The following is a 19,389-nucleotide window of genomic DNA, read 5'->3' on the forward strand; positions in this document are numbered from 1 at the left end:
GTTGCCTATCACAGCAAGCTACGGAGAGACAAGTTCTATGCTGTGTTTTCTAACTGTGTGAACAGGGAGCAGGAAGTGATGTGTTCTGTCTTTCAGATGGATCAGTCAGCGAGCCGGACATGGCAGCCAACTTCTGCCCTGACCACAAGGCACCCATGGTGCTGTTTTTGGACCGTGTGTATGGCATTAAAGATCAAACCTTCCTGCTCCACTTGCTGGAAGTTGGGTTTTTGCCTGACCTACGAGCATCTGCATCCCTAGATACAGTAAGTAGCTAAAATAAAGAGTGTAGAAGAGAATTCCCCTCATGGTTAGGTGAGTAACATTGGACTTAGGAATACATATTTCCTGACTACTTGATGGTCATATTTTAATGGCTCACTTAATAGTGAGAAAAACAAGAGGTACCAAAAACTGGAAAACGTTCATTTATTGACCCAAAATCTTACATGCAGGTAAATTTGGCCTTAATTTTCTGTTTCAGTCCCTTCCATTGAAGTTTCTCAAACCTTAGGGCACTATTTCTTGAGGAAATGGCGAAAGGGAACCAGACAATGATGTCCATCATAGCAGGTTTTCATGGCATGTCTGGCTACCTGTAAAATACCAGGAGCAATTTTTCTGTTATCCAACTCCTTCTTATAACCAATTACGGAAATCACTAACGGTCTCCCAGGAGACAAAAGAATAAATTCTATTGTTTATGGAAAAGACTGGCTGGAAGCCTTTCAGGCTACAGATACTCTTCCCTTTCTTGCCTATTTCATCCCACACACGGGCCAGCAGGAAGGATGGTCTGCAGCCAGAGGTATAACAGAGGTCAGTACAGGAAGCCAAGGACAAAGACACAGTGGGAAATCAATGCTGGGATAAAGAAATCCAGCATACACAGGCATCAAGTCACGAAGTGTCTGACCCTAATATAAGAAACTCCAGCTTTCATATCTGTGTCTTGTGGGGAGGGCGAGGAGGATGCAACAAGCTAGATCGGCTTAATTTCAAAAAACTTTCTTATAGGCGTGTTTGCAATTAGGTTTCTGAAGGGCGCCACCTGGTGTCCAGTAGGCATAAGTATGAGCTCTGCAGTGAAGGATTTGCTGCCAGGACCTCCATTCATTTACTGGGCATGAAAATGAGGAATGGTCTGTCAGTGAAGGAGTCAGGGCCATCGGATCCTTCTATATATTCTCTATAACCCACCCAGCACTACTCTTGTTTGGAGCTTTTCTATAAATCCCTAGGTTTTAAAAATAACTTTTCAAATTTGTGGACTTCAAGTTTCCTGATTAAAGCCTTTAATTCTTTTTGTAGTTCAAATAGCAAATTCTCTTCTAGCATTTGATGTTTGATCACGTGCTTGCCAAAGCACCATCTGCCCCTCCAAAAAAATAAATAAAAATAAAGAGAGAGATTTTATGTTCAGTTCCTCATCTGAGAACTTTCAAGCCGCAGGACTGCAAGCCCCGCTTCCTCGTTTGAACCACGCAGTCCCTGAAAGACATAAATGAGAAAGATGAGCTATGATCTCCAGTGTAGTTGCCAATGTCTCCAGAAGATGAACTTCTGATAATTAATATGAACACCCAGAAATGTGAAGGCTTCAAAGAAAACAGTTTCCCAAATCATAAGTTGTAGGACATGTTCATTCAGATATAATAGCTGTGATAATTGCAGGAAATAATGACATTTTATCTCTGTGGGTCTCAAGGCTTCTTCTGAAGTCCTTCAGTCTTCAACAATGACATTAGTCACGCCACGCTTTGGCTATATTTAGTGTCACTAAATGGATCATCCCCGAATTCAGCTTGTCCATCTAAGTTTACAAAGAGGAACAAAGTGAAAGAGGATTATTCCAGAGCTTTGGAGAAGGCCCTAGATTCCTGTTCCTTTTTGTACTTCTCCTGCAGCGTCTGGTTCCTGTTAGTGAGGTCAACCCTCGTATCATTTACCAGGTTGTGAACAGCCCAGAATACGAATAAATTAACTAGTGGGCATCAGAAAGCCACTTTCTCTTCGTAAAGCTGGTGGATTTGAAGGACAGTATACACCCATTTATTAACCTTTATCCCGGGAAGTCAACCTGTGAGACTCCTGCCCATAAGGTAACAAGTGAGAGCTCCATACAGAATGAGGATGCAAACATCTGGAACCTGGGCATTCAAATAGCAGTTGATGCCCATTGACTGAATTCAGTGAAAGCTTAAAATTCTTCCCTGAGACCATTTAGAATCCAGTCATTTCTAGATGTTTGCTTTGTGTCTGGGGATAGGGGATAATCCTTTTTTTTTTCTTTTAAATGGGAAAAAGAAGTGTGTAGAGGTCCCTGTAGGCTGTCCAGCTGGCAGAGAAGTGATCCAGGTGAGGGGAGAATGAAACTCAGGGTGGTCCAGTTTAGGTAGCTGGTGCCAGGCCAAGACTTTGAGAGTCTGACCTAAGTTTGTTTATTTTTACCGTATTTAAGCATAGCATATTTAACTCACTCCCATGAGTACAAGGAAGCATAAGCCATGTCTACATAGAAGCTCTTTACAATGTAGATATGGTTTCCTTCCTAAAATGGGTTCTTGTTGACTTAGAAACCACACCTAAGATAAGGTCTAGGAAGGCTGACTGAGGTAAGTGCAATGCCAGCAGGGGCCAGGATTTGGCCTGGCCCTAAGAAAACATAGAAGTCACTTAGATTGTTGTAAAACACAAATGACATCTCAAGGATGAGTTTTATGCACTAAAAGCAATGCTCAAGCGATTTAAGGGGAAAGGCCTGGGGTGAGTAAAACATAAATTCTGGGAGATATGAGCAGAAAGACAGCAAAGGATCACCAGGTTGTAAACCACATCCATTCCCAGCATTCCAGGAGGAACAAGTTTAACATCTCCTTCCTTTGAAGGATGCCTGCGTGTTTAACTTACCCCGTGTCTTCGCTGCTTATCTGTGGGCACGGGTGCCCTCTCCAGATAGCCTGTGAGTACAGCTGTGTCTAAGTTTCTCTGAGGAAACTTCCCATACACAAGGTGAACGGGCTGCTTTCTGCGAGGTTAACTAACGCCCTCACTCCCTTTCTCAGGTGTCCCTCAGCACCACCGAGTCTGCACTGGCTCTCAACAGGTACATATGTTCGGCTGTGCTCCCACTCCTTACTAGATGCGCCCCTCTCTTTTCTGGGACAGAGCACTGCACCTCTCTGATTGATTCTACACTGCAGACAATATACAGGCTTTCCAAAGGACGGTCCCTCACCAAGGCACAGAGGGACACCATAGAAGAATGTTTGCTTGCCATTTGCAAGTAAGTGTGCCCTCCTTTACTTTTGACTTGTGCATATGTATCCACAGCTATACGGTACATAATACAGTAATGCATTGTGAGACTGGTTATAAAGTCTGAGGAGAGAAGCTCCCAGACCGTCATCAGGTACCTCCCCCCGCCATCTCTCCTAAAATGTCACTGACCTGTATTGTCACACAATCTTCTTTGAAATCTTCTCTCATCATGGGGAAGAGGAGGACACTGCTCAGGATTTACCCACTGGGGTGAAAAACCAGGGAAACCGATTTTGTCTTTTGTGCCTGAAATATTTCTATAATGAACTAATTGTCTAGTTCTGAAGAACTACCCAGAAAGATTTCTCCACCGTCTAAGAGAGAACAAGAAAGAAATTTTTCACAGAAATCAAACTCTATCTGTAAATCAGAACATTTCACCTCCAGGCCTCCCAAGACTGGAGCAAAATAATCTGGTCACGGTGGGGAATAAAAACAGCTTTTGTCCATGTAAGCAGGCATCAAAGCCGACAAAGAACACTGGGCATCTGCATCCAGTCTAGATGGATGAAGGATGAGGTCTTTTCAGCAACTGGTCTCACACAACAGTCTAGGATTCCAACCTGCTGCTGCAATCTAGTAGTTTCTCGGCTGTGTGTTAGAGTCACTTTGTGGGATCCTAGATGGATTTCCCAGTTCCCAGACCATATCCCAGCCCCAGGATTCAAACTCCTGTGGGATAGAATCCAGGATTCTAGCACTGAAGCTCCTTGAGAAATTGATTCTTTGAATGATCCCCAGTTGTGATTGAGACGCGCTTGTGAAATGGTCAGCAGGTTCCCATTTTAGACGCCACAGGGACATGGTTCCCCATTGTTCTTGGTGGCCCGTGTCCCAGTCACATGCATTAGAAGGCTCATGATGACTAGAGGAAGATTCATCAGAATTGTTCCTCATTCAAACATTAGCTAAAATCTCGTCTGTCTGCTATTGTGACTTACCTTAGACTCTGCGTTGATGACGAAACAGACGCTGAAGATGTGGGGCAGACAGGACTCTCATGGACTGTTAATGGGGATGCAAAACAGTGCATCTACTTTTTCTACATTGCAGTTCCTCACAAAGTCGGAAAACTCTTACTGTAATTTCAATAATCATAATCCTTGTGTTTACTCAAATTATTTGACAGTTCACATCATATATCATGTTACTCATTATATATAATATATATACATTTTATAAAAACTTGATTTTTATTTGTATTAGTCATCTTTAACAAAGTTTTAAACAGCATTAAATAAGTCAATGGATAACAAGCTGTGTAAGTCCAGGAAATGGAATATTACTCGGTACTAAAAAGAACAATCAAACCATAAAAATAGTCAGCCATGATCAACAAGTGGCCAATACCTTTGAAGGGAAACCTCTGTGTTACTGAGACAATCAATGCTGGTTAGCTAGAGCTAAGAAATTAGTAGTGATTGAGAAGAGACCAGCATTGCTGAGGTGAAATCTTCTGCAAAGTGTTTTCTGAGAGCCAACACGCAGAAGCTATGTTCCAGAGGTGGTCAAGGTTGTACCTCATGCTGGAAGCAGAACTTGGTAATGTGAGCCTCACCGAGGTAGTACTAGTTTCGAAGGCATGAAGGGGTCTTGGATAGCATCTGAGGCTTGACACCAGGAGAGGCCATTGGTAAAGGTGCAGCCTCAGTAGCAGTTAAAGGCCCAGGGTTGAAGGAGCCTTGCAGAGAAATGGAGACTTGACACTATGAAGGAAACCTATGAAGGGCTACTGGTAAATGTGCAGCCCAGCTGCAGCGGAACACCCCAGCATTTTGGAGGTGCCAGTACCATGAGAGTACAACCAAGAACAGCAGCAGTGGGTAGGGGAGCCTCCCTGAGCTTAGAAGACAGGCTGTGCATGCTGCAGGGGCAGAGCTGTGGAAGTCACCCAAGGGTGTTGGATGACCCCAGGAGACTATGAGCGTATTCTGATGCTGAACATTGTGTTGTTTACTCGGTTGGAATTTGGCTTGGTTTTGATTCGATTGTGACTGTGCCCTGGTTATTCCTTCTTGAAGTAAGAAGGTATTTAATTTAATTTAATTTAATTTAATTTTTTACAGGAACCCACGGTTGAAAGAAAGACACTGAACTTTTAAAAGAGATTTGGTATTTTTAGAGAGGAGATCGGATATTTTTTTAAAAACTGAAATTTTAATGTGTTTGAATTTGTAAAGACTGGTATTTTAAAATTTTGATTTTAATGTGAGATCTTGGGAACCAATAAGGAAGGAAGAATTGTTGCTTAATAGTGATGTGTTTGTGTGTCAAGTTGACAAGGGGTCAATTGTGCTGGCTAGTTTTGTCTAAACTTGACAGAAACTAGAGTTATCTAAAAGGAAGAAGCCTTGGGTTAGAAAAACGCCTCCGTAAGATCCAACCGCAAGGCATTTTCTTAATTGGTGATTGATTGTAGAGGGCCTAGCCCATTGTGCTGGTCCTGGGTTCTTTAGGAGAGCAGACCAAGCAAGTCATGGGAAACAAGCCACTAAGTAGCTCCTCTCCATGGCTTCTGCATCAGCGCCTACCTACAGGTTCCCACCCTGTTTGAGCTCCTATCCTGACTTTGATGACGATCAGCAGTATAGAAGTACAATCCAAATAATCCCTTTCTCCCGACTTGCTTTTTGTTCATGGTCTTTCATTGCAGCAATAGAAACCCTTACTAAGACAATACACAGACTACTTCACTCATTCCAAGGCTGCTATCACTGGTAGAAAATGAAGCTCAATAGGGGGCTGGTGGTCTTGCAGGATAGACAAAGCTTTGTAGACACACTCATCCACTAAGGGTTACAGAGATGCGGGTTTTCTCTTTCACCACCTGAAAAGGAAGATTGCTGATCTCATTTCTTACTGATGTAAGTCTCCACATCCCTTCTCAGTAGAGGCAATGGAACTAAGTGTTAGCTTTCCTTAAGAACAACTCCTCTCTGTCAGCGTCCATGCTGTGCCTGTGTGAAGAGCTAAGCTGTCCTTGGTCTGGCTTTGGCTGAACTTGAACTCAGAATAGATCCACATCAAGAAGGGAGCCCGGTGTCTTTTTTTTAAATATTTATTTATTATGTATACAATATTCTGTCTGTGTGCATGTCTGCAGGCCAGAAGAGGGCACCAGACCTCTTTACAGATGGTTGTGAGCCACCATGTGGTTGTCGGGAATTGAACTCAGGACCTTTGGAAGAGCAGGCAATGCTCTTAACCACTGAGCCATTTCTCCAGCCCCAGGAGCCCTGGTGTCTTGGCCTTAGCTCTTTCCAAATAGAAAAGCCAGGTTCTTTGGCAACTAGAAATAAGCTTCAAAGAAACCAGAGTTTGGGGAAAGTTGAAGTTCACGTTGACCCTCAAATAAGCTCCCCATTCTGTCTCTGTAGTTCTTGGGGCAATGCTCTCCTCTTCTGCCAACCTGAGATCAGCCGACTGATCATAACTAGGCATTTTATTATTCATTTATAAAACATCAGCATCTTGGTTAGGGTTCTATTGCTGTGCTGTAACACCATGACCATAAAGCAAGTTAGGGAGGGAAGGGTTTATTTGGCTTACTACTCTTCAGTGTTGAAGGAAGATGGGACAAGAACTCACACAGGGCAGGAACCTGGAGGCAGGAGCTGATACAGAGGATCTGGAGGGGTGCTGCTTACTGGCTTGCTCCTTAGGCTTGCTCAGCCTGCTCTCCTATAGAACTTAGGACCACAACCCAAGGGTGGCCCCACCCCAAAATTCCACACAGGTTTGCCTGCTGCCCTATTTTATGAAGGCATTTTCTCAGTTGAGCCCCCTTCCCTAGGTGACTTCAGATTGTGTCAAACTGGCATTAAAACTAGCTAAGACAGTTAGACAACAATGGAGTCACAGATTTATTGGACAACAGTTGCTAATTATCTGAACAGTAATAAGAAACACTGAGTCAATTTTAAGTCGTAATTAGTAGATTCAGTGATAGGGCTGCTACTTTGGGGCTGGGTTTTGATTAGCCTTTCTCATCCCAGGGCTTTTTATCACAAGGCTGGTTCTGGGAAAGGATGTGAAATAGATAGGTTTTGTCTCTCTCAACCGGCATGCATCCTCCTTGCTGAAGGGTCTTTGACAAATTATCTATTAAGTCTCCTTTACCCACTGATCTTGCCTCTAAAGCTCCTTAGGTAGCAATGAAAGCAATCTGGGGACTCATGAACTGAAATTTTATAGCAAATTCATGTGTGTGTGTGTGTGTTTATGTATGTGTGTATATGTGTGTGGATGTGTATGTCTATGTGTGTATGCATTGTGTCTGTGTGTATGTATGTGTATATGTGTATTTATTTGTGTGTATGAGGTATTATGTGTGTATGGTATGTGTGTGTGCTTGCGTGTGCGGTGTGTTCATGCTCTGGAGAAAATCCACAGGTCCCTCTGGACTTTAGTTTGGCATCTGAAGCTAAAAAGTTAACCTCCCCTATCTCTCCTTTCTCTATCTCAGAATTTATTTACACCATATACCACAGTCATGAACTCTGTAATTTGATAAGTCTTTCCTTAATGTATAGTTACTGTGTTTGCCATTTACACAGTTGTCCTGAAAAATAAACGCCCTACAAAATAGTTCCAATTGTGTGAAATTCCTGATCAGATTGTAACCAGGGAGACATTAGGGCTGCCTTCAGACGGTACCAGTAGGTGGCCTCAGAGCCCACCTCTGCTGCTGATCAGTTTATCTTCTTCCTTTACAGCATCACAGTGAAACCCTGTCTTAGACGAGAGAAGATCCTTAGTTCTTAGAAGTCCTTAGAGATGGCTATGAAGCCAGCTACGTCTTCTTTCTGTTATGTGCTTTGCACGTGATCACTGAATACATTTTCAACGCATACGGCCCCCAGAACAAGCTGACTCCTGGTAGCTGGAATTGACTCTTAACATCCCAGTTCATTAGCACATGTCCCTTTTTTATATTTTAGCCATATTCCATTTTTAAACGGAAGGCTTTACCATCCACTATCATTTACTCAGGATCTGTGTTAAGACACTCTTTGTTTTGATACTTAACCCTAATGTATGCCTCTTTTTAAATTTTATATTTTATTGGTGTGTGTGTGTGTGTGTGTGTGTGTGTGTGTGTGTCCTTGTGCTACAAGGCACATGTAGAGATCCGAGAACCGCTTTCTTGAATTGATTATCTCCTTCCACTCTGGGATAGGGAGACGATCAAATTCAGGTTTGTGCACCAACCGACCAAGTGCCCTTACCCACTAAGCCCTCTTGCTGACCCTAATGTATGCTTCTTTCATTCTTTCTTCTTGCCCTTTCATTTTTCTGAACTTCCTCTTTTCATTGTTTGGTATTTACTTCGTCCCATCTTCCTGCTTTCTCTCTCTGAATCACAGTCACTTGAGACCTTCCATGTTACAGCAACTCCTACGACGTCTGGTTTTTGATGTGCCGCTGCTCAGCGAGTACTGCAAAATGCCTCTTAAGGTAAGCATCACCATCACTGCAGAAGTGCATGCAGTCAGTGGTGCAAGAGTTGATGTGCTGGGGCTGCACAGAGATGATGTGCTGGGCCTGCATAGAAATGATGTGTACAGAGTCTCCACAGAGATGATGTACACAGTCTACAGAGATGATGTGCACAGAGTCTACAGAGATGGTGTGCACAGAGTCTATAGAGATGGTGTGCACAGAGTCTACACAGAGATGATGTGCAGAGTCTGCACAGAGATGATGTGCACAGAGCCAACACAATCAGAGAAACAACGCACATGTTGGATTTTGACAGCTCCACAAGATGCAATGCCCAAATCCAATCTGCATTTTGAATCTTCAACTTCAAAAGCCCAAGCTTGTAGCTGTTACCTGCTGTGGTTCTTTTGAGTTGCCTTCCACTCTTGACTTTTAATCAGAGTTTGCTAAGGAGACTCGGATTTGGGCCTTTCTTATCCTAACTAGGGTTTTAGAATATTTTTAACCTCAAAAAGCTTTGAAAGCCCTGTGGTTTTTTTTCTTTTTTAAAAAAAAATATTACTTATTATTTTGTGTGTGCTGGTGTTTTGCCTACATGTATGGCTGGGCAATACCTGCATGTGGTATCAACAGAGGCCAGGAGAGGGTGTCAGGATCCCTGGGACTGGAGTTATAAATGGTTGTGAGCCTCTGTATATGCCAGGAATCAAACCAGTGCTCTTAACCACTGAGCCATTGTTCCAGCCCTCTCTGTGGTCTTTCAAAGGACCTAAAATGTCCCTTTCCACCTACCTTGTTTTGTGTTCCCCCTGCAACAGATGCTCTTTATTTCTTTTCTCTAATTGTTAGTAAAAAGAACACAGAACTTTCTGTTTATTTTCTCATTGCTATGACTTCTCTATTATAGCCCCAGACCACCTAGCCCTGGATGGTGCCAGAGTTAGTAGCCACTCCAGAGGGAAGCCTTTCAATTTCCTGCTGGGGCTTCTACCTTACTTCTAAATCCAAACTGTGTCAGCAGAGATGAGTGACAATCTCTCTCTCTCTCTCTCTCTCTCTCTCTCTCTCTCTCTCTCTCTCTCTCTCTCTTTCTCTCTCTCAATCTCGTTCAAGCAGGGCTTTGAGGGAATGTTTTATTGGAGTAAGCAGAACTCTCAGAAGCCTTTGGTTCAGTACCAAAACCAGCAGGAAGCTTCACACAATCACAGAGGGTCTCAGTCCTTCCGAGACTGTTTTCCTTCTAACTTTAACAGTTCCAGGTCTTAATCTCAAAGGGTACTGTTGTCTGCACTCCTTAACTTGGCTCTGGTGCTTCTACAGACCACTGCTCTCTGCTAAGAGGCATTGCTGGTGCCACTCAGTCCATTCACGTTCACATCTCATGTCAATGGCGCACCACACACACACACACACACACACACACACACACACACACACACACACCCCTGCACCCCCACACACACCCCCACTCCCTGCAGATGTGGCTCCTACCTGCTGGGAAGGGGTGTTACTAGTGCCCTCTTCTGGCCAGATATGGAACTGCTATCACATTGAACAGTACAAAGGCCAGGGGGACCAGGAAGCACAGACGTTAATCTTCAGACCCACAATTTTCTGTCCACCGCCCCCTCCCCATATCAGCATGCCCCAGGATATTCCAGAGCCATATGAAATTATTCGCACATGCCTTTTGAAGGGTAGTATTTTCTCATTGAAAACAGAACTGACTCCTCTCCATTTTTCAGTAACTACTTGGAGCAGATCAGGAGGCAGGAGGATTAGTCAGGCAGATGCAGCTCAGGCTAGAGTTCATCCGATGTGAGAGCTGGGGCATATGAAACCTCTTGGTTGACATCCCAGCTCCTTCAAACACTGGTTTTCTCCTCATGGTTTCTTTGTGCTGTTTTCTTCTCTCTGGATGTCTCCGATGCCTACGGATGTGCTGGACTCCATGTGACCGGTGCCCCCCCCCTCCCCGTGTTCTGAAACTCGCAGCTTCTGACCAATCACTATGAGCAGTGCTGGAAGTATTACTGCCTGCCTTCGGGATGGGGGAGCTATGGGCTAGCCGTGGAGGAGGAACTGCACCTCACTGAGAAGCTCTTCTGGGGGATTTTTGACTCCCTCTCCCACAAGGTAATGGCTAAAAACCATTATTAAAAATAATGACCCTGGTGACCCTGGTGACCCTGGTGACCCAGCAGACAGAACTTACACCAGTTTGGCTTCACTGTTTTCTATGAACTGTACTTAGGATCTCGGGAGCATTTTATATTAATCCTTTAAACTGCTACCTACCTCCTATCCTCTCATACACACCCCCCAAAAAAATCATGCTTCAGAATAGGAACTACCTAATGCTCAGAGTAGTCAAATAGCTTGCCAGACCCACTGAGCTAACACACAGGAGAGCAGCCACCAGAGCAAATTCCAAAAGCACTTTCTGCCTCCAGTTTTGAGTACTTATACCTCTCGTTCTTTCTCTCCATGAAGTGTGACAGCCTGGTCCCATTTTTCTATATACTCTACTCCTGACAGTGAAGGCGACCAGCTGCCTCCCCCTAATCCTCCAACATGCTGATCTCTTCCTTAAGTTCCCTTGGTCTGGGATGTTTGTCACAGCAACGAGTAAAATATTAATGTGAATCTCTCTCCGCCACTGTGGAGTTTAGATGTTCTTCACAGTCCCCTCTCCAGCCATTGGTTGGGCCTTTTCCCATAACTATTCTTAGCAGGGAAGTTTATAGCCCTTTCTAGCCTAGTGAAAACCATCTTAATCTTTAGACATCCTTGACATGTATTTGGAATGACATTGAATGAAACCTTTAATCTTTTTCAATTGAAAGTGAATGGTGACTTGGGGGCTTTCCAGATTACCATTCCATCCTCCAAGAACACTTTAGTTTATGTAGAAAGTACTGAAGATCAACCTGGACAAACACATCGCTTGTATCTGCACTTCTGTTGGTGAGCGAATGGTCCTATATGATGGCCATGGCTCTGGTTTGTCTATTGGAGTGTTTTCTGTTTCCCCTCACAGAAATATGACCTGGATCTTTTCCGAATGGCCCTGCCGTGTCTCAGTGCGATTGCTGGGGCCTTGCCACCAGACTATTTAGATACAAGAATCACAGCCACATTGGAGAAACAGGTCTCAGTGGATGCAGATGGGAACTTTGACCCGAAACCTATTAACACCATGAAGTAAGTTCAGAGCCACTTCTAACTTGTTCCTATATTTTATATAATAGTTGATACCTTTCAGACTATAATAGAAACTTTAACCTTTCCCTTTCCCTTCTGCTTATCATCTCCTTTAACACTACAAGTCACACCAGGCATAAGTTTAATCCATCTAGTTCTGAATATATATATTATATACATCTATTCTAATTTTATATATTGCTCATATTCCAGGCTTTTTGGAGGGGTTGATTTAATATATGAAATAAACTCATTTACAAGAATAAATGTTGTCTGAGGCATGAAGAGGCCCACCCTGATAAATGATATGATTGATTTATTAATGAGTTTTTGACCAAGGTCTTTGCTTTGTGTAAATTAGGCCTATGCAGATATAATAACATCAAAAACAACCTCATGGTAACGGAAGAACTTTAGCAAGTCCTCGGGGTGACAGCCAAATACTTGAGGTCCTTCGAGAGGCTGGATCTGCTCTTTGCCATACTTAAAATACTAGCTCTTTGGAGTCACGCTATAGCAATGTCTTATAATTTCTTCCCATGAGTATCCAAAATCCTTTACCAGTGCTCAGCAGACCAGCAGATGCTCTTATCCAACTTCTTATTCCAGTGTGTTTAGCCTTAAGGCAAAATATTGCTGTGTTAAATTTTCAAGCATCCTCCCCAGTCCTGAGTATATATGTAGGGGCAACTGACTTCACCCCTGGGTTGTGTTTGGTGACAGTGGCTCTCAATAGGAGCCTAAGTCCTTCCTAGGACGGTCAGCTCTGCTAGGCTAGAAAATTCGTCATTGAGATAATGAAGTGCACATTCCATTGGATAAAGCCTTGAGTGAGGGGATGGTGAGAAACAGAATCGAACTTCCTACAAGAAAGAGATAAAGGATTTGGTAAAAATGGAAATCTTGGGCAAGAAAAGAAAACACATGCTGGTGTTAGAGAAGTTTGCCTTATAAAAATGTAAGCACATGAAAAGATGACAGAGCAAATGACGTGGTGAATGATGGTGTTACAAACATTATCAACACTACTCCACCAACTGTGTGCCAATGACGAGCGGCTCCGTAGTATTTGGAGTGCTCTTGTTGCTTCAGACACACCTTAGACTTCAGTAAATTGAGTAATGTGAGGACTAAAGACTGGGCCCATTCCTAAAAGCAAAGAGGCCTGATTACCAAGACGTGGGGCCATTACCAGACCCTAATAGAAAACTCTCAAGCTGGGGCTGGAGAAATGGCTCAGAGATTAAGAGCATTGCCTGCTCTTCCAAAGGTCCTGAGTTCAATTCCCAGCAACCACATGGTGGCTCACAACCATCTGTAATGGGGTCTGGGGCAGAGAATATTGTATACATCGTAAATAAATAAATAAATAAATAAATAAATAAATAAACTCTCAAGCCAGGCCACTCCAAGGACAATGACAGTCTCAGCTGTCTCCATTGGATGAGTCATCTTGAGCTTCTCGCTGCCCTTGTCTCATCGAATTCTAGGTTCAAGTTCCAGGGAGAATGAATTTGATCCATCTAGGCATATGCTGACCTTGGTGGCAGTGCACCTAACGTCATATGCAACACCAGAAGACCATAGAGACACAGGAAGATGAACAATGGCTGGGAACTGCTAGGCAAAGAGAAATGACAGGCATCTACTGTATTTCCAAAATTCTATTTGTAATGAGTCACTAGTTCAAAATAACAGATAACCAATATCTTGTAATCTGACTGTCTAGCTTCACAGTCTGTTGTTCTCAGACTGGAGTTAGAGGATGGCAAGATTCTCATTGACAGAGACCAGAACTGGCTTTGAAATCCACAGTGATACCTTAGGAGCCGGGAGGGCTCAGAGCATCCGGCGGAAGGCCATTTATGTGCAGATGTTTCTGCAGAGAGATCTTGTGATCAGACCTGGGTGTTGCCTGGAACACAACGCTGACCCACCACCACTGCTCAGCAGCATAGACTGTGTCTAAAGTAGCTTAAGCTATGAGGTTAGCTGTTAGCAAATCCTGCTAGTGACAGCAAATTGTTTCTTCTATCTGCCTTTTACAATATCAGGCTGAAACACTTACGGAGCCTATAATACCTTTTTCTCAATCCGCAGCTTTTCCTTGCCTGAAAAATTGGAATATATTGTCACCAAGTATGCCGAGCATTCTCATGACAAATGGGCCTGTGACAAGGTAGGGATTATCATCTGACTGACAGTTGGCAGGGGGGGGGGGGAAGCCCAAGAACATTATTGGGTCGGATCCTGGAAATCTGCCTGATTTATCTAAGTGACAGAGACTCCATGCCAAGAGCTTTCATTATTTCTGGGCAGCAATTTCCCTGGGTTGGTAGAGGTCAAAGACATAGGCGTTGGCAGCTGCTGGTGCTGCGTTTGTCGTGTTCAAGAAAACAAGCCATTCTGGGAGTGCCGATTGCTTCCTTATCGCTGTGTTGCCTGGAGTGTAGGCCCGAGCATGCACTTGCATGTTTAACATGAATGTTTCATCAGGGTGGGAAGCTTGTTATTTAATTTTTTTTTCTTTGAACTCAACATTGGAAAAGAACAACTAAAATTGAAAGCCTTACTCTTGTTTTTGCTTGGGAAGAGGAATTGTATTCCAGAAAGGCCACATGAGGGCCCTCCTTCGCTGGGCACCACTAGGACTTCTAGACACTTAGTCCATCTGTTGTTTGCAATTCCTCCCCATGTGAGGTCAGGATGCTTAATAAGTTTAATTGCTATGCCAAAACCACACAGGATTGGAGTGGGCAGGCAGTGAAGGGATGGGACCACTGCTCAGCTTACAGCTTGTAGCAGTGGGTGTATTTCAAAAGCAGGGTCATAGAATGTCATCTCCCTATGGTGAAGTCGCAGATGAGGGAAACCATGAGCCACCACCTCAGCTCGGTGTGGATCTGCGCTCAGCTCTCATCTTCTTGAGGGTTCCTACTTACACTACTGATAACAACCTGAACTTTGGAATAAGCTATACCTCATCATTGTAGACCAGGATGGGTAAGCCTCTTATGTATAAAGGCCATGACGATAACCAAATAATCAATCATGAAATGGAGAATGAACATTTGCAGCTTTGTGGATCAGACGTTGCCCATGGCAATGACTCATTTCCACTGTTATAGCATAAAAGTAGCCACAGACAAAACATTGACTTAACTGGAGGCTGCACTTTCATTTCCCAGCCACCCAGACTTGAATAATCACACAAAAACTATATTAATTACAACACTGTTTGGCCAACAGCTCAGGCATATTTCTAGCTAGCTCATACATCTTAAATTAACCCATTTCTATTTTTTTTTTATATTTTACCGTGCGGCTCATGGTTTGTTACCTCACATCTTGTTTTCTGAGCCGCTAAATGGAGTGTGCCTGAGTCTGCCTTCTTTCTTTCTGCATTCAGTTTAGTTTCCCCGCCTCGCTGTATTCTGCCTCACCATAGACCAAAGTAGCTTCTTTATTAACCAATGGTAATAAAACATATTCATAGCATTCAGAGAGGAATCCCACATCATCTGACAACAAAAAGGGGGCCTTGTGCCAATAAAACTTTATACAAGAAAAGAAAAGGTGGCCAATTGTACTTGCTTACCTTAGACTCTAGAGTCTAGAACACATGCATTTTCTCATTTCTTTCCAGCGTGGACATTTGTCCAAACCATGGGTTAGGGAGAGAAGTATCTATGAATCCACAGGCATAACTAATCCATCTTTAAATTGTGTATTTTATCTCTTCAACTCTTTATGAATTTGTACAGCTCTCCTCTTCTTCTTCTTCTTCTTCTTCTTCTTCTTCTTCTTCTTCTTCTTCTTCTTCTTCTTCTTCTTCTTCTTCTTCCTCCTCCTCCTCCTCCTCCTCCTCCTCCTCCTCCTCCTCCTTCTTCTTCTTCTTCTCTCTCTCTCTCTCTCTCTCTCTCTCTCTCTCTCTCTCTCTCTCTCTCTCCATGGTGTGAACAGTCCTAGCTGCCATCACCTTTGCCCCAGGCCACTATTAGCACCTGGCTGGCCTCCTCGTGTGCATTTTCTCTAGTCTTTTCTTCACATCAAGTAATGTTCCCAGTATGCATACCTGGTCACATGATATTAGTGCTCCTTCTGTCCAGCCCCCATTCCATCTTAAAATTCTTTAATAAGTTCTAATTCTTCTTAAAAATAAAGGTCAAAATTCCCACATGAACTAGTGGGCATCACCCTGCCTGCCTCTCGATGAGATCTCCCTTTTCTCTCTGCCCATCTGTCTCTTCCTGCACTTTCAGATCCTCTGTCACACACTCTTCATGTGCACAGAACACTTCCGTGACTGAGCAAGGTAGTCACCTGCCATCCCTACCTCATCCTGCAGGTGTCAATCTAAGCATTCATTCTGAGGCTGAGACTCACCCAGATTTCCTATATGCAAGTCATCTTAATGCCTTATTCTCCTCCTTCGTAGTATTCCTAAAGTCATTTATATATAAAAACATTAGCATAATTTATAACAGTTGCACTTTTGTATGTTTGACCCAATCATCAGTTATATATCTGCTAACATGTTATTTGATTATCATTTCTCCACGATGCCAGCATGAGGCTTCATGAAAGCAAGGATATATATATATATATACTTGCTCACCATTGTCCAGAGGTCCTGCCTGTAACTTCAACTTTGAGGGAATCCATCACCTTCTTCTGGCCTCTGAGGACACTGAACTCACATGTGCAAATACATAATTTAACATTTTTAAGTACCACTCTTCCTATGGGAGAAGTAGAATTACCCAGGTATGGTTTATGCAGTTCTATGTTTGGCATGAGCACAGGGTTAGAACATGTAGAGGTACCAAATCCCACAGTTGGTGTCCACAGATGCCATCTAGAGTGGTAACATTTACAGATGGCTAGGCATTCATTGCAGTCATTGCCAGGAAGTGGTGAGTTTATTGCTGGGTCAGCACAGGAAGACCAAGAGAGACCAGAGACAGTTTATTGGTTTGGGGAACCACGCAGCTAGAACATGAAGTAGGGCAGGGGGAGGAAGAGGAGAGATGAACATGGATAGATTTACAGATTTAGAAGCCATGTGAGAGTTTCCATTTTTCCCATGGTAGCAGGTAACAATCAGAAATCATAAGGAAATAGAGTTCTCTAGCAGGACGAGTTGGGTGAGTATCTCCTAACAGTAGTAGAAAATGAATCCATAAATACGTGGCAAGATTGGAGGCAAGGAGAATGCTTAGGAAGCTTTTGCAGCCACCAAGGTGAGCTCATACTATGAAGGAAACTGGAGAGAGGCGGGCAGAGGAGTGGGTCTAGGAGGCAGAGAGATGCGAGGTGAGCAGAGTCAGCAAGGACCCCCTGTTACAGGATTAGAAACTGGGTGGGTGCTCAAGAAGGGGCGAGCCCCTGGGGTAAAGGAACCCAAGAGAAGGAGGCATTGAAAGAAATAAGTGTCGGGTCCTCTTTAGCCTGGTAACACATCAGGCTGAGTTCATACTGTTTGGAAATTGGAAGTCAGCTCTGCTTCGAGATGCTGATCTGACATCAGTCATCAGTGGTAGCTGAAACCACAGACCTAGATTAGAGCACGCAGGAAGAATGTGCCTCTTGGGAAGGGAATCTTGGAAAGCATGCACTTTTGACAATTAGGTGGAGGCAGAGGTTGGGAACAGAATGAGTAGCTGGGAATATTTGGGATTGGATGCTAAGAAAGTCGGGGGCTCCTACTCAGCTCTACATCCATAGTGTTCCAGACTCCTCCAGAAGAAGGTACCCATTAGTGGTGCTTTTCTGTCTTGAGCTTCCATGACCCTGAAAAGCATGCACCCGCTGTGATCTTACCAAGCAGGCCCCTCTCGGTGGCTGGTGGTAGATCTGGTCCCCTCTGAGATCTGCCACTGATCTTGATGAGTTTGTCACACCGTCCTGATGCTCATGTTCTCAGGGTCTTTTGAAACAGCCTTCTAAGTGGCCCTAGAACTTACAAGCAAAACAGTGAAGAGGACAGCAGCTCGAACAAGAGAGACTGCAGGGGCAAAGGTCAGGATAGGGAAGGCACAGTCCTGACAGCCGGAAAGGGGCAGTTAGACATCTGTGAAGGGACTTTTTAATCTCTGTCATGATCCATTATGCTACTTGAGAAAACAGAAGCAGAGATCTGGGTCATCTAGCAGGCTCTTGGTTTGAACTGAGAACATTTCTACAGAGTCACAGTGGATGGAAATATGGAATTTCCCTGGATGAAAACGTGAAGACCCACCCACTGATACGGCCCTTCAAGACATTAACAGAGAAGGTAAGAAGCAGGATTTGTAACTGTGTGGCCTGCTGTGTCCTTCCTCGGGGATTGTATCAGACAGCCCATCCCTCTCACAGTCCTCAGCAGCTTCCATGAACTTCCCAAACCTCAACATCACATTCTGTTCTTTGGCTCTAAGAAACCACGTGTGAAAGGAGCTCTAGTTAGCGCTGGCAGATGGTCCAAAATGCACTTGTGTTTCTCCTCCAACCAAACAACTAGGAAGGGGTTTGTTAGAATATTATGCTGTTGAGACAGGATGAAGAAATTTTGAGAAAAAGATTTAAACAGAAGAGATTTCCACTACATGGAGGATGGTGAGAATGGAAAATCCCTATGGAAGCAGAAACAGCTCTCTTGTTCTTTCTTCCTTCCTTCCCTCCTTCCTTTTTAAATTAAGTAGTATGGTTCATCTCAACTCTGAATCCGAGCTTGCAATCCATAGGTGTTATTTGTAAGCTTAAGTGTGATGTCATATGTAAGGGATGACATATATATATATATATATATATATATATATATATATCTTTGACTGTTGACCATTCATAAAATTGGGCTGATATCAAAAGAATTCTAAGAAGTTATGTTTCCCAGGATCAAGGAAAAGCTCGGTGCAAATGCATTTTGACAGTGTCCCTCCATCTTAAACAGAAGACACAATGAGTCTTTTCCCTGGCCCTTCACTTCTTTATAAACTATAGGCAATGCCATTGATAATAGTGGTTCATTTCCCAACTTAAAAAATTCAACAACATCAGAAAAACTATATTATACACAAGATTCTGCAAATGACATTGTGAAGGGAGGGTGGGGCCAATTATCTTCTCTGTGTGCTGTGGGGAAACGGGTAAGGTGTGTTCTTCCCAGTTCTTTTGTGCGCACTTCCTCTAGGAGAAGGAAATTTATCGCTGGCCTGCCAGAGAATCCCTGAAAACCATGCTCGCTGTGGGCTGGACAGTGGAAAGGACCAGAGAAGGAGAAGCTTTGGTCCAACAAAGAGAGAATGAGAAACTTCGGTGTGTGTCGAATCAGGTCAACCAGGTACGAGTGCAGCACTTAGTAGGCAACACTTGGCGAATAGAAACCATTGCAGATCTAGGAAAGCACTCCCTGAGGTGTGGTGATGGGACCACCCAAGGTGA

At 43.6% G+C, this 19,389-nt stretch overlaps 1 protein-coding gene across 14 annotated transcripts in view; it reads left to right on the top strand.

Moving 5' to 3' along the window:
• Ryr3 (ryanodine receptor 3) overlaps window positions 1-19,389 on the top strand; it is a 528,284-nt gene that overhangs the window by 400,042 nt on the left and 108,853 nt on the right. For 13 of the 14 annotated variants that reach the window (XR_007590437.1, XR_007590438.1, XR_007590440.1 and 10 more), the window contains exons 47-54: window positions 97-266; window positions 3,066-3,286; window positions 8,688-8,778; window positions 10,759-10,899; window positions 11,804-11,967; window positions 14,068-14,146; window positions 18,155-18,244; window positions 19,139-19,288. Coding sequence is in view for 8 of the 14 variants with exons in the window: in XM_050134439.1 (XP_049990396.1) it covers window positions 97-266; window positions 3,066-3,286; window positions 8,688-8,778; window positions 10,759-10,899; window positions 11,804-11,967; window positions 14,068-14,146; window positions 18,155-18,244; window positions 19,139-19,288 (1,106 nt within the window). In the remaining 6 variants the exon portion in view is untranslated. The remainder of the gene's footprint in view (window positions 1-96; window positions 267-3,065; window positions 3,287-8,687; window positions 8,779-10,758; window positions 10,900-11,803; window positions 11,968-14,067; window positions 14,147-18,154; window positions 18,245-19,138; window positions 19,289-19,389) is intronic. The other variant, XM_050134441.1, reaches the window with a different exon arrangement.

This window comes from Alexandromys fortis, unplaced genomic scaffold (assembly GCF_014885135.2).
Source record: "Alexandromys fortis isolate MF-2015 unplaced genomic scaffold, M_Fortis_MF-2015_v1.1 scaffold_6, whole genome shotgun sequence".
NCBI classification, from domain to species: domain Eukaryota; kingdom Metazoa; phylum Chordata; class Mammalia; order Rodentia; family Cricetidae; genus Alexandromys; species Alexandromys fortis.